This window comes from Python bivittatus, unplaced genomic scaffold, assembly GCF_059951505.1.
Source record: "Python bivittatus isolate LINGU-HERP-01145 unplaced genomic scaffold, Pbiv_v1 ctg000610_np1212, whole genome shotgun sequence".
Classification (NCBI taxonomy): Eukaryota; Metazoa; Chordata; class Lepidosauria; order Squamata; family Pythonidae; genus Python; species Python bivittatus.
In genome coordinates, this window is record NW_028277088.1 from 1,116,381 (window position 1) to 1,143,485 (window position 27,105).

The 27,105-nt window shown below is 46.2% G+C and overlaps 2 protein-coding genes across 2 annotated transcripts; both read left to right on the forward strand.

Annotated features, from left to right (window-relative positions):
• GALNT4 (polypeptide N-acetylgalactosaminyltransferase 4) lies at nucleotides 1-5,091 on the forward strand. Its single transcript, XM_007442747.3, has one exon. The coding sequence runs from the start codon at nucleotides 146-148 to the stop codon at nucleotides 1,907-1,909; it is 1,764 nt and encodes a 587-aa protein (XP_007442809.2). The 5' UTR covers nucleotides 1-145; the 3' UTR covers nucleotides 1,910-5,091.
• A 3,865-nt stretch (nucleotides 5,092-8,956) lies between these two features.
• BPNT2 (3'(2'), 5'-bisphosphate nucleotidase 2) lies at nucleotides 8,957-27,105 on the forward strand. The gene is made up of 5 exons (XM_088150307.1): nucleotides 8,957-9,526; nucleotides 16,418-16,577; nucleotides 17,978-18,073; nucleotides 20,319-20,480; nucleotides 23,066-27,105. Exons 1-5 carry the CDS (start codon nucleotides 9,167-9,169, stop codon nucleotides 23,335-23,337), a joined length of 1,050 nt encoding a protein of 349 aa, XP_088006433.1. The 5' UTR covers nucleotides 8,957-9,166; the 3' UTR covers nucleotides 23,338-27,105.

Consider the following 27,105-nt stretch of genomic DNA (forward strand, 5'->3'; position numbering starts at 1 on the left):
CCGCGGGCTTCCTCCTCCGCCTCCTCCTCTGCAGGTCGCGGCCGGGCCGGAGCCGCCGCCTGAGTCCGGGGCCGCCTCTCCGCCCGCTCGCTCGCCCGCCCGCCCGCTCGCCCGTTGGCCGGCCGGCCGGCCCTCCGCCGCCGCGATGCGTGCGCGGCTGGCCCGGCGCGGCCCGTGGCTGGCGCGGCGGGGCTGCGCGCTGCTGGGGCTGCTGAGCGCGGCGGCGCTGCTGGCCGCGCAGCTGCCGCTGCCGCCCTTCCAGGCGCCCGGCGCGACCCCCGGGGCGGGCGGGGCGCGGGGCTCGGCGCAGCCGGGGCCGGGGCCGGGGCCGGAGCCGGAGCCGGACCTGGGCCGGCCGGTGCAGCCCAAGCCGCCGCCGGACCCCGCGGCGCCCGGGGAGTGGGGCCGCGCGGCGCGGCTGGCGCTGAGCGCCGAGGAGCGGCAGCGGGAGGCGGCGCTGCTGGAGCGCTACGCCATCAACATCCTGCTGAGCGACCGCATCTCGCTGCACCGGCACATCCAGGACGGGCGCCTGCCCGAGTGCCGCGCCAAGGCCTACGACCGCCGCCGGCTGCCCACCACCTCGGTGGTCATCGCCTTCTACAACGAGGCCTGGTCCACGCTGCTGCGCACGGTGCACAGCGTGCTGGAGAGCAGCCCGGCCGTGCTGCTGAAGGAGGTCATCCTGGTGGACGACCTCAGCGACCAGCCCTACCTGAAGGCCGAGCTGGAGCGCTACGTCAGCGGCCTGCCGCGGGTGCGCCTCATCCGCACGCAGCGGCGCGAGGGCCTGGTGCGCGCCCGCCTGGTGGGCGCCACCTTCGCCACGGGCGAGGTGCTGACCTTCCTGGACTGCCACTGCGAGTGCGTGCCCGGCTGGCTGGAGCCGCTGCTGGAGCGCATCGCGCGGCACGAGCGCGCCGTGGTCTGCCCCGTCATCGACACCATCGACTGGAACACCTTCGAGTTCTACATGCAGCCCGGCGAGCCCATGATCGGCGGCTTCGACTGGCGCCTCACCTTCCAGTGGCACTCGGTGCCCGAGTACGAGCGCCAGCGGCGGAAGTCCAAGGTGGACCCCATCCGCTCCCCCACGATGGCCGGGGGCCTCTTCGCCGTGAGCAAGAAGTACTTCGAGTACCTGGGCACCTACGACACGGGCATGGACGTCTGGGGCGGCGAGAACCTGGAGCTGTCCTTCAGGGTGTGGCAGTGCGGGGGCATCCTGGAAATCCACCCCTGTTCCCACGTGGGGCACGTCTTCCCGAAGCGGGCCCCCTACGCCAGGCCCAACTTCCTGCAGAACACCGCGCGGGCCGCCGAGGTCTGGATGGACGAGTACAAAGAGCACTTCTACAACAGGAATCCTCCGGCGCGGAAGGAGAACTACGGCGACCTCTCCGAGAGGAAGCGGCTCCGGAAGCATCTGGGATGCCAGAGTTTTGACTGGTACTTGAAGACGGTGTTCCCCAGCTTACACGTCCCGGAGGACCGGCCCGGCTGGCACGGGGCCATTCACAGCCTGGGCATCTCTTCAGAGTGTCTGGATTACAACTCCCCAGAGCACAACCCCACCGGGGCCCACGTGAGCCTCTTCGGATGCCACGGGCAGGGGGGCAACCAGTTCTTTGAATACACGTCCAACCTGGAAATCAGGTTTAACTCCGTAACGGAACTCTGCGCCGAAGTGCCGGAACAAAAGGATTTTGTGGGCATGAGAAATTGCCCCAAAGACGGTTCCGCCATCCCAGAAAACATTGTATGGCATTTTAAAGAAGACGGGACCATCTATCACCCTCACTCGGCCAAATGCCTTAGCGCCTATCGCACTCCTGAGGGCCGAGCCGACGTAAAGATGAGGACATGTGATGCTTCGGATAAAAATCAACTCTGGAGGTTTGAGAAATAGAACGGAATCGCCACCCAAAATAGATTCCCAAAATATAATGTTTGGGCCACATTAGATAACTTTTTAAAAGGTTTCTGGTAAGAACTGCAAATGAATGAAAGCGGGGAAAAAAATCAGATTTGTGGATTTGCCACTTAAAAAGTGCCTTTTCTTCTGAATGGAGGTATTAACAATATGAAATGAAACTTCACACACAAGTTTAAGTATGTTTGTTCTGCACAGATTACAGCAAACGAACATCCTGGGGAGGAGCTAAATTCAAGGGAAATAAGTACAGCCACAGTAGTCATTGTGCTTTTAGGATTTGCTAAATGATACACATTTTGTGAAGCTTAGGAAATGGTCTTTCTGGATGTGGAAGAGAAACATTGCTATAAGAACGATGCTAGAGAAAAATGCAAAACTGAAGTTGGGGCTCAGTTGATGGGATTATCGATTCCTCACTTTAGGAACAAGATTAGTTCCTCCCCATCTCTCGGTGCACCTCAGTTCCTTGGTCTTTAATGAGAGCAGAGCTGGGAAGAACATTATAACATTACGTGGGAGGAGGGGAAAAAGCCAGGAAATATTGATTGATTTAATATTTTTAATCAATCTGAATTTGATTTGGGAACGTGGGCAGAAATAAACATTGTAACTGAGGTTAAAAGGGTCGAGTAGTGCCCAAGGAATGCCCCTTTGGCTGATGTTAAAAAACAAGAAAACGTCTGAGCTAACTTTCTGAAGCTCAGAATCCGTGTTTATTTTTTTTAATGGGATGAATTCATCATCTCTGCCTGCTTATGTAACCTCTTTCTATCAGGGAGGCAGAGAAAAATGTTTCTGTGGCTGGTTTCTTTATGCATCATGGAAAGTACATTAGGATAAACATCTAGCTTTTCTTGAGGGCTGAAAACATTACTTTTCTTTGAAAAGGTAGCGTAAGTTTAGCTAAGTCTTAAGGTGGCGTCCTACATCCTCGTTAGCCACGTGGCATATCCGTGTGTAAGTCATGGTAGAAACTGGCAATGACTTGTTTTCTGTCTTAATCTGTGCCAATTTCCTGAAAGGAGTACCTGGGACTGTGCAAAATAGGTTGCCAATCAAACTTGTAAAGTGTAAAAGCCGTTCTAGCAAATACAGGCGACGCCCAAGTCTTTTGGTTAGAGTTTTATAAAATACCCAAAATTAAATGGACAGCCTGATACCAGTGCGGTTGCTAAAAGAGGTTATGGAGAAAAATAACTGGGAAGCATTTCATATCCATTCAACTTCAGAGCCCCCCCATTAGAAAAGTTATTCTGAAGAGAGAATAGTTTTATAGATCAACTTCTGATGGTGCTGACGGTTTGGGACCTTTATAACTTGCCTAATGGAAGAAGAGTGAAACCAGCTAGCTTTCCAGATGTCTGTGTGTGTTTTAACTAAGGTGTATTTATTTGTCGGGCACACTCCGAATTAGAAGACTACTCGTGAACTGTAGTAATATTATTTCCCAAAAGGACCATCCTGACACTCCCTCCCAGAGAAGGTTGTCTTTGTCCTCCTAGAAGCTCAAAATAGCTCTTCAGCTATGCTAGGTTTTAGTTTTAAGCTCGCTCCAACACTGAGTTCTCGGTTCTTGGCTTGATGCTGCAACTTCAGTGCTGCAACTTGGAATTGTAAGCTAAGTGGACTGAAGACAGTTTTCCCCCAGGGTTGAAAGTAGCACAACAGAACACTAATTGCTCCAGGGCGGGTCCTGCATCGCCTCCCATGATTATCCATCTTTGTCCTTAGAAATCAAAGTTGGTGAGCAGGTCTGGGATTTCAAAGGGCGGGGACACCATGTCTTCAACAGCCGTGATGACTATCAAAAAATTAGGCATAATCTGTTACGTGCCAAGAATGTAGATTTCCAAGGTGCAGAACTGATTTTATTTGTTGTTAACCCTAAACCTTTCTGTTTTGCACTTTAGAAATTCATGTTCCTTGCACCTAACAGGAAAGGAGAACAGAAATAAACCCGCAAGGGAAAGAAACGTAGAATGTAGCACTAATTCTTTTCTGCCAGTTTTCAAGTCTGAACTGCAAGCACAGGGCAAAATTGTGTATTAAACGACGCCAGTCTGTTTGCCAATTAAAAACAGTCGTATTTTCAGACTATCCTTCATTGTGAAGGTGCGTCTCTCAGATGGGGCTACCCAATGAAACGGATATCTTAGACCCACTTTCACTCACTGCATGGTAGGGAGTACAGTAATGAATTTTGCAGTTCTTAAGCAGTGGGATCTCTGTGGGAGTAAGTCACTTAAAGTTCCCCTAAGAGGGTTGAATTTTATGAACTTCATTCAGGAGAACTTTGTGGTGTGGCAAAACATACTATTCTTTGAATCTGCTTTATAAGAGCTCATATTATTGTTCTGGGATTACCTTTATTCTGAGAGATTTCTCTATGCACTTCTGTCTGGTATGATATGCCAAGATAATTCTTTGACACTTTAGCACTGAGATGGGAACTAAAGCGTATAGGACTGTGTCTTGAAAACCCGCAAGTGACCTTTGGTTTTGGTTCAGAATGTGTATTGTGGCTGAATTACCTATGTACCATGCACTCTGAACCTGGATTAGCTATGCAATTTTTTTTTCACCTGTATGCCTTATTCCTTGTTTTAAGAAATCAATATTCTTGAGCAAGCTTGTTTAAAAAATTTTGCAACCCGAGCAGAAAACCAAGAGGGCCAATTTGTAATATTTTTTTACTATGCGTAATTCTAAACCCATTTAATATAGATGATGCCCCAGCTTTATAAGACTTATTTCAAAGGAAATATGCATAAAAATGTGTTGTTCTTGTTCATAAGTTACTGCACTCAGATGCACAGTTCCCAGCAATAAGAATTGTTCTGAATAGTAATTCAGTGCTAAATTTGTTAAAATTTGTAAATATTTTTATGCTAAGGATTTGCACTGGCATCTTTTTAACTATAACGTTGCTCTTAAGTAAGCAATAATTGTTTACCAGTTTCTATTTTGATATCTTGAAAAATGAAGGGGTACTTCTATTCTTTTAACAATGGTAAAATTAATTGGGGAAAATTTTACTGTGAGGCATTTAAACTACTGATTTTCCAGATTTGTCTTTAGGGACATGAATAATTTGACAAATACATGCTTGTGATAAATCGTTTGAAATGGCAGAAATAAATTTTTTTCCAGTTAGATCTTTGATTGTAAGCTGACTTTTTGGCTGTTCTGGTGGTCCTCACTTATATTTCTGGCCCTACATCTCTGTCCATTAATGCAATGCAGGCAAAGTTGCCATCCTTGAAAATAGAAATGTTTTACAGTTATCTGATAGAGAATTATGAGATATTATGGTAGTCTGTGCAGCTTGTGAAGTGGTGGTGTTACATGGATGTAGTGTGGTGTGCCCATGACTGCCCAAACCACTGCATTCTGGACTAGTAGCTTCTGGTTGGTCTTCAAGGGCAGCCCCATGTAGGCTGCACTGCAGTAGTCTAAACCAGAGGTGACCAAGGCATGAGTGGCCATGTGCAGAATCTCTTGAGCTAGGAATGGGCGCCATTGGTGCATAGGTTGGATTTGTGCAAAAGCCCTCCTGGCCACAGCTGCCACTTGCTCTTCAGGTAAGAGCTGAGAGTTCAAGAGGACCCTTAAATTGCACCCCTGTCCAGGGGAGTGCTACCCGATCTGGAACTAAAGATGGAAGGTCCCCAGATCCAAGGAGCCCTAAAACCACAGACACTCAGTCTTGCTAGGGTTAAGCTGAAGCCTGTTCTTCCCTATCCAGACCTTCACTGGGTGAAATCACTAGGAGAGAACCTTGATGGCGTTCCTTGGTTGGCCAAGAGATGTATAACTGGGTCTCGTTAGCATATTAATGATACTTAACCCCAAGCTGACAGATGAACTCACCCAGTGGCTTCATGTAGATATTACATAGGAGCAGAGAGAGGGTAGAGCAGTGTTTCTCAACCTTGGCCACTTGAAGATGTGTGGACTTCAGCTCCCAGAATTCCCCAGCCAGCATGGCTGGCTGGGGAATTCTGGGAGCTGAAGTCCACACATCTTCAAGTGGTCAAGGTTGAGAAACACTGGTGTAGAGCAAAGCAAGGTCCAACCTCAAAAACAGGGCCACACATCCAGTTTATCCACAAGGGAGTGCCTCCCGCAGCCTCCAAAATCTCTTGGATAACTATAGATATTCCACGGTCCCTGCCCTAGGGTCATGGCTGGTGCCATGCTCAAAACCCAGGTTGGCACATTTCCAAGAGGGGAACCAAGTCTAAGCGATACATGCCAGTCTGACCCTCTCATCCACTATTAGGTCCTGCGTAAGGCAGCCTTAGTACATGCCAACCTGGCATTCAGTAGTAGCAGTTAAAAGCTGGGCTGTGGTGCCTGGCACTGGGGCTCCGGAGCTTGAATGCAGAATTGGTACAAAGCATAAGAGTGCCTCTCCTCTGCCTCCCTCTCCCCATCACCACCCTAGTGTTATTGTCTGCCCCTTTTGCCCTGATACACCAGCCCCCTAACCCCTGCTGTTTCTCCCCCAGGTCAAAGGGTCCCGTCTCAGCCCCCAATAGTACAAACATCCACCCAGCTAGCTAAACCGGTTTTCCAAGGATGATTCAGCCCAGCATTCAGGGTCTCTAGACCCTTTGATTTTATCTCCTGCTTAGCATATCTCCAGCATAGCTGGCCCCAAAGTTTCTCAGGATTAGGGTTGGCACCCTGCTGGTTTTTTCCTCTCTCCCCTTCACTTCCATGCCCACTGCTGCTTGCCTGGGATGGTTGTGCTTGTGACACCCAGCAGAGCCTGGGTGGTGCTCTCCTGGTGCAAGGGCAATGGGATTGGAGAACAGTCTGTACCAACTCTTGACTTGGTCCTTGTGGTTGCGTGCAGCCAGAACCATCAGCCAGGAGATGTGACTGGGTTAGCAGTTGTCCGGGTTAAGCAGCTGATGGTCAACAGGGATATTTAGGTGGTGCTGTTTCGTGCCTGTAAAACCTCTTCTCTTCTTGGGCCAGATCCCACAGATCTTTGCCCCACATTCTCCCTTCTAAAGGGAATACCACAAGGTGATCCCAGATTTGGGAGTCTGCAAAGCTCTCCCTCATGTGTGTGACTGTCTGCAGGACTCATGATTTTCAGAGGGGGTTCAAGGTCTGTTCAGGTCTCTTGCATGGGATTCCCTGGAATCTGGCTCAGCACTTGGGTGGCAGATGCTGAGGACTGGACCTTGCAAAAGAGGGGTGCACCATGGAGCCACAACCCTTCCCCCAGATGGTCCCTCTGAATTCCTTATGGGGAAGAGGCTTGTGAAGTCATGAACCTTTGCCCGGACCCTCCTGTAGAGAGTAAGGAAGATGGCCTTGACGGAGAAATGCAGGAACTGTTACCTAAGCAAAAGGGGCCGAAACATTCGGAAACGAGATAACATTTGGAAGCAGATGAGGCAGACATCTCCCTAATTCACTAAAATATAAGGAGGAGGAGGAAGTCCAGCACAACCAGACTTGCAAGATGCTGTTATTCAAGCCAATTTCAATAAAAGTAGTACAGTATAGTCCTGGAGTTGATTTTTTGATCTGGCCTACCTAGTAAGGCTGACAGCTCCTTGGGATAAGGAGCGCATTCTGGAATATGTGGGCAGGACTTACTGGTTGTGTTCACACAACACGCTTAAACTAGTTACTGAATTAACCCATTTTCTTGTTTCACAATACATTAAGTCATAAAAGAACCACACCTGCTGACTTTGCTGAACTAGTTAAGTCTCAAAAAACTAACCAAGGTTTACTCTCATCATCAGGTGACTTTAGATGATATGCAGCGTGGCTAACATCCACTGGGACTTAATGAAGAGAGAAAGACAGTCTTGGCCACATTCACACAACACACTGAATGAGAAAATTTCCTATGTGTTACACAAACCCAGTCAGGGCCCTGAATTAGTTTGGTGTTACTGAGTTGGGTCTGATTCCCGATGATGGTCTGCTTGGACAGAGGTTCACCATCATCATCTAGGATAATTTTCCTTGCTTTCAGTGGACCCCGTGATTGCAACAGTGGTTTTAATGGAGCAAGCCATAGTTTAGTCGTCTTAACCGGGACCACCAATTTTTAGAAATCGGTGGATCCAAGTTTTAAGAAATGTTTAATACCCTTCTGATGACTCAGGGAGAAGTTAATTCATCAGAAAATCATGTTTTGTGTTTATTGAACTCCCCTAACAAGGTTAAAAAAAAGGCTGGACATCGAATATGTCGTGTTGGTGTCATAAGAAATATCAGGGCTTTTTGACTCATATGATTTGGTCCTGTTCCTTTAAAGCCCAGTTTGAGTCTCAAGTCATTATATATCTCACCACCACTGTGGGCACAAACGTAGTTGCTAAAGATATAAGTGTGATATTGAACTGCACTCCAAAAATCTGGAATTTGATATTTTATGAAGAAATCTGCCTTTGCAGGCCTGGAGAGGCCTGTGCAGGTGGCAAGAAAACACTCCAGATATCAGTGGATTCAAGCAGTGTCAATTTTTATGTTCTACCAGTGAAAAGATGGAGCGGTGTGTTTATATCTGTTCTAGATTTAATAACTCATTAAAGGAGTGAGCCAGTTGTACATTAATTAGCATGACCTGCACCATCTTTTTTTCAAATTTTACTCCATTGTTACCACTATTATATTTTTTTTCTTTCTTTTTCATGCTATCGTCACTCTTGTGCGGTTTTTATTTTTTAAATTCACTCAGAACATAAATTAAAAAAAAGAAAGACACATCTAGGCATCCGCTTGGAGAAGGGCCTCCCAGCGCGTTCCGTTTCTTTCGCCCGGAAGGGAACAAAGCCTCGAAGCGGACCCGTCTTCTCCGTGAAGATGCCCCTCTTCTTTATTCCTAGCTCTATGTCTCTTCTATACCTCTTCTCTTATTCCAAGCTCTATGCCTCTTTTATACCCCATCAGGCCCCGCGGCGGGAGCCGCTCGCGTGTCCAAAGGAGGAGCTTCCGCGTGACGTTGCATGAGGGCGGGACCGCGGAGGCTAGGAGCCCGAGGCAGAGACTTGCGACGCTTGGAGGCCCCCGCCGCCGCCGCCGCCCCGCCCCGCACGCGTGCGTGCGTGAGCGCGTAGTGGGCGGGGCCGGCCCGCGCCCGCCGGAAACCCAGGCCGTCCGCCCGCCCGCCGGCCGTGAGGCGCCATGGGCCCGCGGTGACGGCGACGCTGGTCCGGGCCTCCTCGCCGCCGCCGCCGCTGGGCCACCGCGGCCATGGCGCCGATGGGGATCCGGCTCTCCCCGCTGGGGGTGGCCGTCTTCTGCCTGCTGGGGCTCGGCGTGCTCTACCACCTGTACTCGGGCTTCCTGGCCGGCCGCTTCGCCGCCTTCGTGCTGGGCGGGCCTCCGCCGCCGGGCACCAGCCTGGTGGACCTGCGCGAGCTGCTGGCGGCCTCGGTGGCGGCGGCCGTACGCGGCGGCGCGGAGGTGCGGCGGGTGCGCGAGGGGAACGCCCTGCACGCGCGGGCCAAGGGCAAGACCCGCGAGGGCGCCGAGGAGAAGATGACCAGCGGCGACCTCCTCTCCAACCGCAAGATGTACTTCCTGCTCAAGGCCGCCTTCCCCAACGTGCAGGTGCGCCGCGCCGGCCCCAGCGCCCGCCGCCCGGCCCGTGTCCCCCGGGCGCTGCGCTTCCCCGGCGGGAGGGCGCCGGGGGGGCATGGCCGCTGCTGGGGGGGGGCAGCGGGATGATCCTGAGCCTCTGCGCGCGCCCCGGCCCGCCCGAGGCTTTGGCCCGAAGGATGGGGCCGGGGATCGCAACACCCCCCCACCTTCATTCCTGCGGGGGGTGCCGCAGTTCGCCTGCGCAGGGCCTGTGTGGGGATGGCACGATGCTCCTGTCGCCATCTGGCGCCCCGGGGAGTGCCCCATCGCGGGAGAGGTGCGAACTTGCCGTCGGAAAACGCTCGGTCCCTGCGGCCTGGACGCCCCTGTCGTAGAATCCCTGCTGCTTTTTAGGTGGAGTGACGCTTCGGTTGATCAGGCCCCCATTTAGCGGACTTCGGATGCGGCGGATGGATGGAATGTCCCTGATGTAGCAGACGAGGTGGTTGTGCCCGAAGCGGCTCAGAGGCGGCAGTTAAATTTAATTACCACGCCGAGGGTGATTTAGAGGGATGTAGATTGTTCTGGGGACATCCTTTCCCGTTTATTTGGGAGTGATGGACACCCGTCCCCCGCACGTTGTCTGCTAAACTGAAGCTTCACTGTATTCTGAATATTTCACAGACGTGAATTTGGCAGCAGTTGGGCCTGACTTGTAAAATGGCTGGTTTTGGTACATCCTCTGTTTCAACAGTTGATTTGAGTTGAAGGGTGCTGGTACATGTCAAGGGATTCTGTCCAGTTACCTGCACAGCCATATGGAAATGCCTTAAAGTGGGTTTGCTTTGCACTTTCCCATAGAGGGAGCATAGTTGAGAGGCCTTCCTTGCCTTGTGGTCTTTGGACTGTGTTGGAATTCTGCAATGACTTTTAAACTCTTAGGAGCCCTCTCGGTTCCAAATAGGTTTCATGACATTAGGGCCATTTACCTAAACCTAAGGCTGCTGGGTTGTTCTTAACAGTTTCAGAAGATCCCAGTGCAGGAATCTGGCATGTCCTTTACGTTGTGGAGGGGTCATTTAGAAGGCAGTGTTTTTAATATAGTGGAAGTGGTCTGTAGTGACTTGTTAAAATACATTTTATTTATATATGGAGAGTCCGTTTGGGGTAGTGGTTCAGGTGCACAATTAGAAACAGGAGACTGAATTCCAGACCTCCCTTAGGCACAACAGGGTTGTTGTGGTGGGGAAAATAGGTGAGAGCATTAGGTATCCCACCTTGAGTTGTCCAAAAATAAAGGTGGGATAAAAATCAAGTAAATTTTAAATGTGTGTTCTCACTTAATGTCTAACAGCTGACACAATGAGTCTTTAGGTATGCAGTCAAGCTTCAAGCAGGTATGGTAGAAATGGATTAAAGGCAGTTGTGCAAAAGAAAAGCAAACCATTGCACCACCATGCTGCTGTTGCAGCAGCTCAGGAGTCTAGTTTAACTTTTCCCAAAGTTAAGCAACAGCTGGCCAGGCAGGCTCCCCTCCCCCCAATTCAACAAAGATGGCCACTCTGAAAATACTCTTGTATCACCAGCATTTATTTATTTAAGCACTTTATATGGCCGCCCAAGTCACTCATGGTGACTCTGGGTGGCTTACTGAAATATAACCCCAAATACAAACCTGCTACCTCCTCACCCCCCACATTGCCTGGAACAGGGTCTTGGGCCAGGGAGTGCAAGATAGCCTTTCCATGGGCGTCCAGAAAATTCAGTGGATTTACAGAGATAGAAGATGGCCATCTTATTAGTTTCTAATCAAAGCAGTTTTCTCAGGTCATATTTCTGACAGTATTCCATCACTTGATTAAGAAACAAACATATTATAGACAGGAATCCTATTATCACACTTGTAATATTAGTTCTAAGCTCCAGAAGGAATAATTTTTGCAAGGTAAAAGGAAAACGTGTCATGTTATAGCTTTATAAAGCTGGCAGGACTCTTTGATCATAGTCTTTACAGACTCCCACAATCTTTGATGTGCCAGGTTTCAAGGAGAGTCAGTTGTGCCACACTGTTCCTCAGATGGTATGTAATGCTGAAACATTTGCTTGTTCAAGTCATTTCAGAAAAGCCCGTTTATGGCATATTGCATGAAGTTTAACGTTATGCTGCAATTGCAAATAATGTAGCAACGGTCCACTTCCTCTTCTAGCTTGAAACTATTTTGCATCAGTTAGGAGGCTTTAGAGCAGAGTTTCTCAACCTTAGCAACTTTAAGATATGTGGACTTCAGCATGCTGGCTGGGGAATTCTGGGAGTTGAAGTCCACATATCTTAAAGTTGCTACGGTTGAGAAACCCTGCTTTAGAGAGAAGAATCGGTAAGAAGAAGGATGCTGGGATCCAGGAACCTCAGATTTTCCTAGACAAAAAAACAGAAACAGCTACCCTCAAAAGATTAAAAACTGTAATGCCTTGCATTTTTCATGATACCTTGATGTTGGATAATTGGAAATATCTGTTAATACTGGACAAGGTATTGTTGCATTAAAAAAAAAATCAAATAGCATGGTCACTGCTACACTTTTAATGATTTTTAATTAGACTAATCAAATCCGCATAAACTGTGGTTGTTTTTTCTTTGTAGGGAAAAAGCAGTTGGATTTATTATATATGAAATCTGTCTGTTGGGTCCCTGGTGTTGGGGCACGAGAACTCCAAGATCTCTGGGGTGCCCCTTTAGCACCTTGTGTCTTGATAAAAGCGTGACAGCCATTTTTTCCCCTACCACCCTCCATTGCATTAAGTCACCTCTTTTCTAACTGGCTGGGGTTAGCAAACTCGTCAGAAAAGCAGAAAGAACATTGACTTGAAATGGTCACGCCCACAAAAACATCTGCCTTTTACTGAAATTTGTGAGTCGGAAAAGGTGCTGCCATAGTTAATATACATGCAGTGAAAGCATATATTCATTCTAACTATCCAGTCCCTTTTGACTGTTTTTGATCCAGTGAGCATCATTTTGTCTGCCAGTAACTGTTTCTTTGAGTTCTTGTAAACTGCTTGTGTCATCAGGGATAGTATCTGGCTCCCATGTCTTCCCTCAGCCTCTTTTTCAGTTGCCTTCATTTCTTCCAAGCAGGGGGTCTTCTTCAGTGACTCTTGCTGTTGGCATTATCTCTCCGAAATATCTGAGCTTCAGTTTAATTCTTAGCGCTTTCATTGAGCAGTTTGGTTTTCCTCCTTTTAGTCCTGAATGATTTATTCTTGCAGTCCAGTATCTTCTCATCAGCTTTTTTCAGCACTGCATTTCTTCATTCAGCTTGATAGTTATGAATCAATGGGAAGCACCTCTTGAACTAACAGCAAGAATTGGTCTGGCATTGGGATGATGTGGGATGAAGCACTAGGGAAGTAAATATGACCTAGGTGGACTTAAACAGTTTCATGTACCCTGCTTTTTCCATGAATTTTCTAGGTCATTCACTGGAGGCTTCATTAGTCTTATACATGTGGTTTTGATCATTAGTGAGTAGATCTGCCCAGATATGTGATATAGTTCTTACAAGCTACTAATGGAGTCCTTTCAGAACAAAGTTTTTAGATTTCTAATGAAGTTTTCATATCAACTTATCTGGTTTAAATAGCAAGGCCGGAGATATCTTTGTGATCCTTTTTTTTTTTTTTTGAGGAACATGTATTGCACTGGAACTGTGAGTCCACTTCTCAAGCTTTATCTGTTTGTAACAGGGTTGATAATTTCACATGTATCCTGAAGAGATGCTAGGAGTATGTCTAGTTGACAAACTTTGTGCTCACTTGAAGGACAATATAAAAATCAGTTGCTGCTACAAAAACATTCTGCCATGTAAGAATTTCTGTACCTTGGAGATTTAAAATCCAGGTACTGAGAATACTTATATATTAAATTTGTGCATATGGGTTTTTATTGAATATTGTGCATATGGGTTCTTTTGTAAGCTGTTAAGTACAATAGGTTTAATGGATAGGTTGATGGTGAGGAATGGACTTTTAATGGGATGGATTGTTGCAAAATTGCCTGCATAAATTTAAAAAAATGGTCTGCCAGAAACCAAGGTGGTGGTGGTGGTTGTTGTTCAGTCGTTAAGTCGTGTCCGACTCTTCATGATCCCATGAACCATATCGCGCCAGGCCTTCCTGTCCTTCACTGCCTTCCTGCGTTTGCTCAGTTTCATGCTCATTGCTTCAGTGATGCTATTGAACCATCTCATCCTCTGCCGTCCTCTTCTCCTTTTGCCTTCAGTCTTTCCCAGCATCAGGGCCTTTTCCAAAGAGTCCTCTCTTCGCATTAGGTGACCAAAGTATCTGAGCTTGAGCTTCATTATCAATCCTTCCAATGAGCAGTCAGGGTTGATTTCCTTTAAGATTGACTGGTTTGACCTCCTAGCAGTCCAGGGGACTCCTAAGAGTCTTCTCCAGCACCACAGTTCAAAGGCATCAATTCTTCGGCGCTCAGCCTTCTTTATGGTCCAGCTCTCAGAGCCATACACAGTCTGTTCTCACAGTGGCTAACCAGTTGCACCAGGGAGCCCACGAGGCTCCCAGCAGATGGCCTTCAGAGGCTGTCCCACTGCCACCAAGGCTAAGATCCCCAGGACTTCCATGAATTGATCCAATCCTTTTCTGAAGCCAGCCAAATCAAGGTTGCCTGTCCTGATTCTTCTAGAATCTATCTATCTATCTATCTATCTATCTATCTATCTATCTATCTATCTATCTATCTATCTATCAAATTTATATGCTGCCCATCGCCCCCAGAGGGTGACTCTGGGCAGCTCATAGTTAAAATTCAATTTCATTGGGTGACCTCTGCTTCTAGTATTTGGGGAAGGGAAAACTAGCCTCTTTATCCACACCATGCTTAATTTGGTACACCTGAACCGTGTCCCCTCTTGTTTGCTTCCTTTCTGGACCAAAAAGCCCCAAAGGTCTCACCCTTTCCTGACAGGGAAGCTGCTCCAGCCCCTGATCATCGCAGCTGTCTCCTCTGAACCTTCTCTAGCTCCACTGTCTCCTTTTTCAGAGGTGATAACCGGGAAGTTGCAGCGACACATTATTCCATATGCGGTCACACCATTGATTTACGTAAGGGCATTATGATGCTGACATTATTTTCAGTACCATTTCTTATTTTCCCTAACATGCTGTTTCACAGTGGAGTCATACTGTGTTGACACCTTCATTGAATTGTTTATCGTTCCTCCAAGATCTTCCCTCATCAGTCACTGATCGCTCTGATCCAGTTCGTTTGTATTGGTAGTTAGGATTTGGGGCACCAGTGTGCATCCCTTTACTTGCTCACCTTGAATTACGTCTGCCATTCTGACACCCATTCCTCTAATGTGCAGAGATCCCTCTGGAGCTCTTTGCAGTCCCTTATGGTTTTACCACTCTGAACAATTTAGTGTCATCGGCAAACTTGGCTATTCTGCTAGTCATGCCTGATTGGAGATCCTAAGCGCTGGTCCTAGGACGGAACCCCACTACTTACGTCCCTCCATTGTGAGAAATGTCCATTTACTCCTACTCTTGGTTTTCTATTCTTTAGCCAGTTGCTTATCCACAAGAGGACCTGCCCTTTTCTTCTCTGGCTGTTAAGCTTATTGAGAAGTCTTCAATGAGGGACTTAATCAAAGACTGAAAAAATCTACTTACATTGTCTTCTGGTTCACCTGTATCCACATGTTTATTAGCACCCTCAAAAAACTCTAGTAGAGGGCACTTTCCCTTAGGGAAGCCATGTTGGGTATCCTTGAGCAAGGTCTGCGTCTTCAAATGTTTGGTAATGTTATCTTCTGCTATCTTCCCCAGAACAGATATTAAGCTGACAGGCCTATAATTTCCTGGATCTCCCCGTGAGCCCTTCTTAAACATTGGAGTTACGATGGCCACCTTTCAGTCCCCAAGTGCAGTGTCTGAGTGTAGAGAAGGTTGTATATTTTAGTTGGGGGTCCTCCATCTCAGCTCTAAGCTCCTTGGTAACTCTTGTGTGGATGTGGTCAGGGCCTGGTGATTCGTTGATGTTCAGTTTGCCAAGAAGGCCTAGTACTTGTCACCACATGGTATGGCTCAGTTCATCTAATTCCCTTCCAGAGAACAGGAGCTCTGGCCCAGGCCCACCCTCGCCCCCGTTTTTTCCTGTGAAGACGGAAGCAAGGATTTTGGTCAGCTTCTCTGCAGTTTTCTTTTCTCCTCTTAGCACACCTTCGACTCCTTCATCCAAGGGACTGAACCTAAAGGCTTCTCTGGATGGCTTTGTGCTTCTAACGTATTTGAAGAATCTTTTGTTATCTGCCTTCACCATTTTGGCCGTCTGCTCCTCCGATCGTCTGTTTGCCTCCCTCACTGTCTCTTTGCATTTCTTTTGCCAGAGTTTGTGCTCCTTTTTGTTTCCTTCTTAGGACGGGTCTTCCACTTTCTAAATCAGTGTTTCTCAACCTTGGCGACTTTGAGAGGTGTGGACTTCAACTCCCAGAATTCCCCAGCCAGTGCTGGGGGATTGAACTCTTTGATTTGAACTTTTCAGTTCTAGGAGTTGAAGTCCAGACCTCTTAAAATTGCCAAGGTTGAGAAACACTGTTCTAAATGATACTTTCTTTGCCCAAATAGATTCTGATAGATGCCAGTGAACCATGCAGGCCTTTTCTTTGGGGGCATTTTCCTAATTTTTGGACTATGTTATGTCTGAACGTCTATTATTGTGGTTTTAAACAACAGTCAAGCTTCCTTGGAGGGAGCGTGCCCTTTCAACCTTCCCTTTGAGTTTCTCAATGAGAGAAATTCCCTTCCTGAAATTGAACATGACTGTGAGGGACTTGCTCTGTAGGTCAATGGGATAAGTACGTACAGTTATTTCATTACAGTGTATTTCTGCTTTTGCTTTAGATAAATACAGAAGAACAAGTTGATGAAGATGACCAGGAGCTAGTTTCCTGGGACCGCACAATTCCTGAAGATATCGAGAGGCAAATCCAGCCTAAATTGGTTCATGCAGAAAGTGTGACCGTGTGGATCGATCCATTAGATGCAACTCAGGAATATACAGGTAGCAAGACAGAAATTTCTTTGCTGCTTCTCTATGTAGCTTCTTTTTTACTACTAAATGACTTGAGAATTAGGATGACTGCAGAACTCTTCCTGTCTGGATTATGTAAGCTAATCATATGATCTTTTCTATTTTGCTTTTACAACACCTAGTTGTTCTTTTATCAAAAGAAATAATATTGGCAGAATTTCCCAGTGAAAAAATGGTGTTTCATTTTAGCAGAGCTGTCGACTGTTACAGTAAAGGTTTAGGCTAACGTAAATCATGTTGAAAAATAGGGAAGTTACTATTTTAGGCACCCAGGGTAAAGCATTTGGTTAGTATTTGAATTTATAGGCTATGTGAATTAAAAAAAACTGTTTGGCTTCTTTTTGTCTGGGTTTGAAATAGAAAAATGCATCTCCATAGATACAGAAAAAATACTATTAAATCAGAGTGATGCTTTAATATTCTAGAAACTGAGTCTGACCAGGTGTAATCCCAGCTCTGGTTTGGCACTGCAGCTCATACTCTTCCTTCCCTTCTGTGCTGAGCTTCAGGATGTCAGTTCTATTTTGTAATCACACCAGGAGTGCTGCTATAACCCTACTTCATAAACAGTTAAAAAATAAAATAAAAGAACAACACAGAATCTCCCAGTACCTCCAACTGCAACACAAGGAACTTTTCTGGGCTCTAGCCTTATAGTCCCCCAATGCTTATGGGAAAAACAGATCTTTAAGGCTTTTCAAATTATAGTTTCTGCAAAAAGATGAATGAGTGGAGCAAGCGCAAACATTTCTCCACTGTCAAGATGTTGTGTGGCGTGACATGTGAGCCAGAGATACTGTCAACTTTAAACTCTTTCCTTAATATTAACTGTGTTTCACCAGAGTTTTACAGAAAAGAGGAAACCCTTTTGATCTCGCACGTGAAAGAAAGACATTAATATGTATTCTATTTCTGCTTCTCCAAGTACTTTGTGAATTGTAGTAACATCTACTAAATAGTAGGGCATATTTTGTGCTGGCATATTAATGGATAAAATGTTTGCACCCTGAATTGGGGGCAGGGGAAGAACAGGATTCAATACATCTAGAAATCATGTAATACGACATAGTAGCCTAAAATGCAATGACCTACCCAGCTTGATAGCATGTGCCCACTTTCCCCAACCCTAGTGCCCTCTGCATACGATTTAATCCAACGTTCATTCCCCCCCAAAACCTGGGTGATGGTCGTGCTTGCTGGGGGCAATGGGAAATGTAGATCAGCTTTTCTGGATGGTACCCAGGTGGCGAATACTGACAGGTTAAGCTCTCTTGCAGAATCTTACAAAGTTACAGCGCTTTCATGTTTACTTTACATGATGGTTTTTACATGGATGTAACACCTTTGTGTTTTTCTTCCTTTCCCTTCAGAGAATCTTCCACAGTATGTTACTACAATGGTGTGCGCGGCTGTAGATGGTAAACCAGTAATAGGAGTAATTCATAAGCCATTTTCTGGATATACTGGTGAGTGGCCTCTCCCTTTCAACTCATGAGGTTTTTGATAGTTATAACGAGTCATTAGGCCCTAGAGGATGAGAAACATCGCATCTGAGCATCTGAAGGACTTAAACTGTCTCTGGTGTCGATCTCCATGGAATTGTCATCCCCTCCATTCCATAATTATGGTCAGGAAATGGTTAACCAGCCAAATCCAGCACTGCCATGGTTTCCTTCCTGGGCAGTCCTATCCAGGTCTATGTAATGTGATTTGCAAATATGCGCAGAAGTCCAGCCGAATCCCTTTCTCCAGAGGATCATTCCCAGATCTTAGCAAGATTTATGAACACTGTTGTAGTGCATCTGAGTTGTGCTGGTTGATGAAATAGCGGGAATACGTGTTAAATTTAGCTATGTACGTATAAAATGTATACAGCTGCCCATCTTACATAATATAACCCTGGGAGGCTCACAAACAACAGTAAAAACAAGAAAATAATAATAGAAGAAGAACACAGACTCTCCTGGTACCTCCAACTGCAACACATCCCCACACAGGAACTTTTCTGGGCTCCAGCCTTACGCTCCCCCAATGCTTGTGGGAAAAACAGACCTTTAAGGCTTTTCAGGGGGCTAGGAGGGTGGGGGCCTGCCAGATCTCAGGAGGAAGACTGTTCTGAAGGGCAGGGCAGGTGCCAAGAAGGGACGTTGCCTGGGTCCCACTAGGTGGCAACTTTTAAGGGAAGGGCCTTGGAGTGCACCCATCCTATTAGACCTAGTGGAGGGGTGGATACCCTCAGAGAGAGGCGGTCCTGCAAATAACCTGGCAAATTATCCCCTCCCCCCATACATCTAGTTAACTCTGTGATCCCCAGCTTGAATGTTTCAGGCTAATTCTGCCCATTTGCTACTTGGTTCTGACTTACCAGCATTCGCATTCTGTAGCTGAGTTGACGCATTCCACAAAGCCACAAACTCTGGTTTCCAAACCACAGCAGCTACATTCAGCCGATACATTAAACCAGTGTTTCTCAACCTTGGCCACTGGAAACCGGGTGGACTTCAACTCCCTTGGCTGGCTGGGAAATTCTTGGAGTTGAAGTCCACCCGGCTTCCAGTGGCCAAGGTTGAGAAACACTGCATTAAGCTAAAATCAGACATAAATCACTTTATGGCTTAGCGCTGCATGAGAATTCAATCCTGATTGATTAAAGTTCAAGCTGTGCTCCGGTTCTTAGGAGCAGGCAGTGATTCCTGTGGCTAGTGCTGGATTCGTGGTTAGTTAAGTAGGTGCTGTTGAGTTTAACTCATGGTGACTGCAGAGACAAAATTACGTTATGGTTTCTTGCAGCTTTCCTTGAGTTGGGTGCCCTTCAGCCAGCATGGAATTCTGGGAGATGAAATCCACATAACTGAGAGAGTGGCTTAATGCAGCATGCGAGCCAAGCTAACAAGCCCACAATGGAGGAGACAGCCGTTTGATGCCTCTCCTCTGTTCCTCCCCCTGTGAGCTCACCTAATGACTGTTCCCCCCTCCCAAGCCAGGCATGCTGATGAACATTCTGCCCTCTCTGACTCTTGCAATTATTAAAGATGCCAACAAAGACGTTGAAGAGTTCCTGCTAACTCAGCTTGCTTACTCTGATTTAGTTTCTTTATTAAGATGAGTCTAATAGCACACACTTGTCGTCTGTGCTTGGATGGTGGGGCATCTCCAAAATCCAGCTGTTGGTAGTAAAAGGGAGGAGAAATGTTAAGAATGGGCCACTTGTGGCTGAACGGTGGGGGACAGTCCCCTAGTGCCCTGTTGCAGGCCTCCCATTGCACTGCTGAAATTCGTCAGCCAAACTACTGATTTTAAGGCATAAAAGTATGTCTCTCCGTTGCAAAAAGCAGCCCCACTCCAGTTTAAAGCGTGTTAAAAACCAGAAAGATATACTCCAGAACCAGCTTTAAAGATGGAATATTCCTGGTATTTGAAGGCTTCCATATCCACAGCTACTCCATCTTAATAATGAGTTAGAGATTGTTCCTCACCATCCACACCGTAACAGCCTCCAAGCACCAGGGCAGGACTTCCACCACATCTCCTGGGGCTGAGATATATAACTGGGTATCATCCACGCACTGATACCTGGTCCCATACCAATAGATGACCTCCCTCAGTGGCTTCATATGTATATTAAACGGAAGGACATGGTTGGGTGTTCCCCAGACTCTCCTTTGAAAGCCACAGCCACCAACAGCCTAACCAGTCACTTCTGTTTTTCAGCTTGGGCGATGGTCAACGGAGGGTCAAATATTAAACCCCGTTCTTCCTACAATGAGCAGACTCCCACGATCATTGTGTCCCGCTCACATGAAGGAGAAGTAAGGCAGGTTGCTTGGCAGAGCTTTGGGAATAAAACCGTCATCATTAAAGCCGGTGGAGCAGGTGTGTTAACTCAGCTTTTTCATCCTCATTTTTATTTGATTGGTGTGAATTTATTCATATAAAATTCGTCCTTCCACAGGAAAGGTGATCAAACTTGACAAGTAGGGAAAAGTTATTTTTGTATGTTTTGAGGGATGAGGCAGACTCCCTAAGAGTGTGAGTCTGTGAGCAGGTTGAGAAGTTGCGTGTCGTTGGAAAAGAGGCACCAGGAAAACTCAAAATCTTTGGAACAGACTCTCTAAATTGTTGCGTCATAAAGAATATACAAGACTGATTATCAGATTAAATTGCTAATCAATACTGGCAGTCGGTTAGCAAGTGGAAGAAAATTCTCCCATGTCAAAAAACAGTTTACAACTGCTGCGTGTGTTGGCAGAATAGCCTTGGATAAGGGTTAAATCCAAAGTCGTATTCACACACCCTGGCCGTCCTTGCCCTCTGTGAGTGCTAATCACACTCAGGGTGGCTGGGTCTGTCATGGGGAAGCCATGTTTTCATCTCTCGGCTGCGTGGGAGGTCTTCAGCTCTTGCCCTTCTCTCCTGAGTAAGATGAGAGAGGGACACCCCCCTTCCCCCATCATTGCACTGTCAAGGTCGGCACTGCTGCAGATGGGCTGGGGAGGGTGACCTAGTCCTACCCCTACCCCTACCCTTACCCCCATCTCTCCCCCTTTCTGCTCCTCCTTGCCTCCTGACTAGCTGCAGGGTGAAGATGAGAGTCTGCTACGAGGCAGGTTAAATGGCTGGAGGGGAAATAGCTTCGCCCCAAACAAGGCTGGGGTTGCCTTTTCAGGTTAACTAGGGCATTTATCACAGTTGAAGAGCTTGTATGACGTGCTCCCCTGCCCCCGCACGATCCAGGTAAGCGTGTTGTGGGAGCAGAGCCTAAGAATCCAGACTCGAATTCAAGGGTTGTATAACAAATACGTAATGGAGTAATTAGTGTGCTCCTTTATTAACCCATTAAATCGATAACAGCCAATACCGTTTTTAGGGTATGATCATTTCAGATAGTGTGATTTATTGAAGCTAACAAATGTGATTGGAGTCCATAGATTACTTTGTGACCTAAATCTATTATTGAATGAAAAGCTAGATTTCAGTTAGAGGTTATGGAAAATAAAGTCCTGTTTTTCTCCCCATCCAAGTTCATGGGCTGCCAGGAACCCCTGCTCTAACATTTTGCAAACATCTTAAACAAGGTGTGAGCAAAACAATTTTGGTGGTTTTCTGGCAAAGCTTAGCTGCTTATTCTGTTTAGTGGCTGCTATTATGCGGTTGCTAAAAATGACGGGCAGCAATATTAAAACAGCAGTGAACAACCCTTAACAATCCTATCGGTCACAGCAGTAGGAACCAACAAATAATTAAATCTCTCTTTTAAAAATAAATCTAGTATTGCACCTTATTTTAATATCCATAAAGTCTTGTTTAAATAATGGAGGATATGTGAGGCTAATTATGAATGGTTCTTAAACCAGAGGGGTGAAAAATCCCAAAACACCACTGAGTCCTCACATGTGTCTTCACCACTGCTGTCTGTCTATCCCCCACCTAATTCAAGATGTGTGGATCTCCCAGGACAAAAGTCACGTCTGCAGCACAGCCCACCACTCTGGGAAACACTCCACAATCTGTTTTTCTTCTGGACCATTCCAACCTCGCCACTCAGAAACGGTCCAGAGATTTCTGGAAATAAATCCTGGTGGATTTGATCTCCAGAATGGTGATTTTCACACTCAGTACAACATAGCACCATTTTCAAGCAAATCATTCTAGTAACTCTAAATCTGGGGTGTGAAAAGGGTGGCCCAGGATCAGCACGTGGTATGCCAGCATCCCTTTTGGACCCCAAGCCCCTGCCAGAGTGAATGGGACCAAACATTTGGGGTCACGTTTGCATTTGGAAGCTTTTCAGGGGCAAAATGAGTGCCTTGAGCCTTGCATGTGCTTAAGGAACCCATTTCTGCTCTTAAACGCTCTTGAAAGCCCCTCTCAAAATGGCCACACCCATTTTTGGAGTGGAGCTCTGCTCTAGTACAGCCCTCAGACCAAGCCCAGCGTTGCACCAGGCCCTTCTTTTCTTTGTGTTTGCTTTGTGGGTGGAGAGCCTCCAGTTGGTTTAATCATCTTTTTGCAGTGAACAGTGACCTCTGTGATCTCTGACCAAATCTGTATGTTAGGGTTTGTGACAGTGGTTGTGTTCACTCACTTTCACCAGCAGAGTTCAGAGAACAGCAGTGAAATTTCCTGTTCATTAAAATTTCCACTAAGCTGTTCAATTGAGTAATTAAATCCAAAGTTTTGAGTTGAAGAATTTTTCATGCATCCGTCAGAAAGCACTGCATGCACTGAGAGATTAAACACTGCTCTTGTGCAACCATTTGACTAATTACACGTCATCAGGTCAGTGTCAAATTTTAGTGGCCACATAGATAGATTTTCTCTGGGGGCTCTGTCCCCAGCCTGCTCCTTCAGGTCTTCCAACAGCACATCCATCACCACTGCAGTTAAGCCACCCACATCTTCTTTCCTGCCACATGTCATACGCAGATGTTTTAATGTCTTCTTCCCCCTTTCCCCAGGGTATAAAGTTTTATCTCTTCTCAACGTCCCAGAAGCACACCAGGAAAAGGCAGATGTATATATTCATGTAACGTACATCAAGAAATGGGATATTTGTGCAGGCAATGCGGTGCTGAAGGCACTAGGAGGGCAGATGACCACCCTGGCAGGGGAGGAAATCAGTTACATAGGCTCAAATGGCAATGAAGGTGGGCTGATAGCGAGCATCAAGATGAACCACAGGGCACTGGTTGAAAAGCTTCCTGTTCTCCCCAAGACATCACGGAATTGAATTCTGAAGAGCGAGTGAGTAAGTCTGCAAAAAGGTAAATGAATCTTTGGAAGATGATGCAAGTTAATTTGCTTTTTGAGGACCATGTCTTGCCATGGCAGTGTTTAGAAGCAAGATGATTGGAGTGCACAATGGACCTCCTGCTTCGGTGTCAAGCTTTTTAATTTTTGAGACTGTTTCCTGTCCAAACACTACTGAGGAATCTAGATGGGTGCTTGTAATAAAGGAAGCATGTGGCAATATTGGTTTGGGTGAGCCATCACTTGTTACTATAGTATGCTTTGTAATGTCTGGCAAAAGAAAATACTGGGTTTGATTCACTTGAAATCTGACAATAAATATTTTTCATCCCCTTGGGATACAAAGTCAAGAAAGCTGAAACTTCCTCATGGTGGACTATTCTATATATTTGAAATGATAAAGGAAACATTTGGATCTATTTTAATGTTTACTTGAAAATTCAAACCAGCTTAATGTGGATGAGTGTTACTATCTCTGTGGGTTTTATTATATTTTTATTATAACATTTTTTCTGTGTGTCATTTAAAAGAATGGTGTTCACTTGTACTGTTTCAACTACTGAATATTGCCATTATAAACTGTTATGTTCCTGAAATGCTTTTCATTCGGTGTTGAGCTTATAAAATAGTTACATGTCTTTGGTCATTTATTAAGCTCTTTAAGCAAAGGAACATGAATATTTTTTTGCCAACAGAAAATGGAGATTGTACATCATGTGCAAACTTTTATAAGGGATTTAACATTTTTTCTTATTAGCTATTTTAATTATGGCATTTTAGAAATCTGTGCCCTAAATCTTGATTAGCCACTGTAAAATTATATTCTGTGTTACCTTTGGGCTGTGCATAAAGTTCTAGAAACTGTAATGGATTGAGAGACAGATTGGTGTGATTAGCAGCTTGTTTTCCTTTCATCGAAGGTACTTGTGAGGACAAAGCTACACTTTTGCTTCTTGACACAAAACATTAAAGGCTGGTCTTAGCGTGAAACCGTTAACAGGTGGCAGCTGAAAAAAATTGGGCATTGAGTTGGTTGATGAAGATAATCAAGGTTTGAGGGCAGATTGTCCCACGTTAGTTTGGGGGCTGGTGGGAGGCCCAGGATATCCTTGACGGATCGTTCCCCTGCTGGTTGCAGATATGCCAAAAGATGATTGGAAATCTTACAACTGGTTAAATGTTGTAGTACAAAAGGCCAGTAGAAACGGCCCACAAATACATTTGTTTTATTGCAAATACATATTTCCTGTTTATGCTTTTGACAGTATGACAAGCTAAACTTGACATTTTCAATTAATAGTTAAAAATGCAATCCTATATTGTCTTCTCAGAAGTGAATCTCATTGTTTTTAGGAGGCTTTACCCAGATTTAAGTTTTAAAAAATGGTTGCTTGGCTGGTGATATTAGTTGACAGCCTTTTTTAATGAGGAAGTGAGCATCTTAAAACTATTTGAAAATCAAATGCTCTGCAAATGCTGTCTAATTCTTAATGACAGTTGCTCTGATTTATATTTTCCTGCTGATAGTAGAAGGTAAGTAATTTTGGAGGAGGAACAGACGTGATTCCACAGAAATTGTTGTGGTTTCTTTTCACTCACAGATCCTCTCTCGGACGTTTGCGTCCTGCATTATATATCTAGGTTTCAGAAGCTGAAATCTAGCTCTTTTTTTGTTGCTGTATAATGCAGTGTAGCGGCTGGGACTGCATGACATTCTAGATTAGGCAAAAATGGGGTTGGGTACTTTATAATATTCCGTGCGCTGTGAGAAACTAGCCATCGTTTTCCCTTGTGGGAATCAGGCCATCCTATTAAATCGCCTCGTGGTTTTTCCCACATGGAAGGAACTGGGGCAGCAGCTTCACGTTTCTTGATGTACGTGCCCGTCTACGGGGGTGTCTGCAGGGTATGGTCAAAAAAGGCAAGCTGGCAGCTGTGTTCTAGCGACTGTCTGCCGTCGGGCCGAAACAGAAAGAAGGGAGCCTGCGATGGCGTAAGGCAGGATTTCTGTGTTTCTTTGGTAAGGTCCCCTGCTCCTGGTTTCAGCCCTGCACCACTGCCCTCTGAACTGAGAAACAGAGCGACGTTTGCAAGAGCAAACAGCCTTAAGTTAAATCAATGCTTGGAATAGCTGGTGATGGAATGACGGCCGAACTTCCACGTGTAACGTCGTATAGTTCAAAACCACCAGCAGAGTCATGAATGAACTCCAGGTGAATTCGGAATACCCGGGTCCTTGACTCAAGATGCTTCCCTGCTAAGCAGAGCAGAGCTTAACACAGCTAATTCCTTTGATTGAAATCAGTGCATCTTGCAGGAACTTCTGTGCTTGTATCTTTAATACAACCTGTTTGCCCAAAAATCCCATTTTTGCTGCAGCTTGTTTGGAACATTAGCACCAAGCTGACAGTTCAAGTGCAGGTGAAGGGAAATGGTGTTACAGTTTTAACATAAGCCATGATTTTGCTGTGGCTTCATATGCTTAAACTGGAGGTACTAAATCTGCATTTGATCTCTCCTCACTTTTCTCCTCCAGGATCAACCTTGTTTATAAGCAGCTTGGTGATACTTGCTAGGAGTGAGTACAATGAGCAGATTCACACTCTCATAGTCCTTTTGTAACATTCCCCTTCTTTTATTCAGAAATGTGTGTGTAAATCTGTGACGCCATATGTACTATAGAATGAGACTGTCGGAAGGGGTGATTCGGGCCACTGAATCCAAATCCAGATTAAAGCACCGACGTTTGGCCTCCCCTTGAATGCGTCCAGTGACAGGGAACCCGTCCCTCTCTGCGTCCTGGGTTTCACTGTTGAGTTTCTCTTACAGTTAGGAACTTTTTTGCTGACATTCAGTTGGAAGCTGACTTCTCGTAACTTATACCTGTGGTTCCAGTCCTGTGTTCTCAGATGAGAGAGAACAGCAGATTTGCAAATGTATCTGCGCACCTGATATAGAGGGGAGGGTGAAGGTGGGGTTCATTCTCACAAAGTGTGTTGCAAGTGGTGGGCGTGGAGACGCTGAGACTAGTAGGGTGAGGTCCAGAGTGGTGGCAGAGGGTTTTGGAAGAGGGGGTGCCCTTTCAGGGATCCCTCTCTATCAACTGCAATCCTTTTAAGGAAGGTGGGTTTCTGGTTGCTTTGAAGTGCTCTCCCAGCCTTTCTCCTTTTCTGATCTCGTAGGGCTGATCCCGAGAAAGATGTCAGGGAACGTCAGTCATGCATACGTTTGTTCCCTGCCATCTTTCTCGGAAAACTGCCCAGCTCTTCCCTATCATTCATCTGCTGCTTTCTGCCTCCTGCAAGTCATCTCCAAACCTGTTTTCCTAAGGGGAAATCCAAAACTTTCCTTCACAAGATGGACTCTCACCACTTCTTTCACTCCAGAAAGACGCTATCCGGCACCCGGCTGGGCTGATCGCATCTGAGGTCGGACGCCAGCAACCGAGTTCCAGCTGCGTCAGCAGTGAATGCGGCTAGACCCACCTTACTCAAAACACTGGTCACCCCAGGCTTTGCCTTGCTGTTGCTCCCCATCCCTGCCTCCCTGCACCAGAATGGTGCAGAAAGTCTCAGTGCTTTTAAATTCTCTCTGTACTGGTATAAGGATGGACATGAGATAACCCAGATGTTCCTCTGTTATTTATATTGAAATAAAAAGAGCTCTTGTACAGAAACGGGCTGTTTGGTGGGATTGAAATGGTTCTTCCTGTCTGAAGCTGAATAAAAGTGGGAAGGACGGGCCGAGA

What these genes read in the sequence shown, in the direction of transcription:
- GALNT4 (XM_007442747.3), top strand. Translation starts at nt 146, where the DNA reads ATGCGTGCGCGGCTGGCCCGGCGCGGCCCGTGGCTGGCGCGGCGGGGC.
- BPNT2 (XM_088150307.1), top strand. Translation starts at nt 9,167, where the DNA reads ATGGCGCCGATGGGGATCCGGCTCTCCCCGCTGGGGGTGGCCGTCTTC. An exon ending in CCGCCTTCCCCAACGTGCAG is followed by an intron (nt 9,527 to 16,417) that starts GTGCGCCGCGCC and finishes CTTTTGCTTTAG; the next exon opens with ATAAATACAGAAGAACAAGT. An exon ending in GCCATTTTCTGGATATACTG is followed by an intron (nt 18,074 to 20,318) that starts GTGAGTGGCCTC and finishes TCTGTTTTTCAG; the next exon opens with CTTGGGCGATGGTCAACGGA.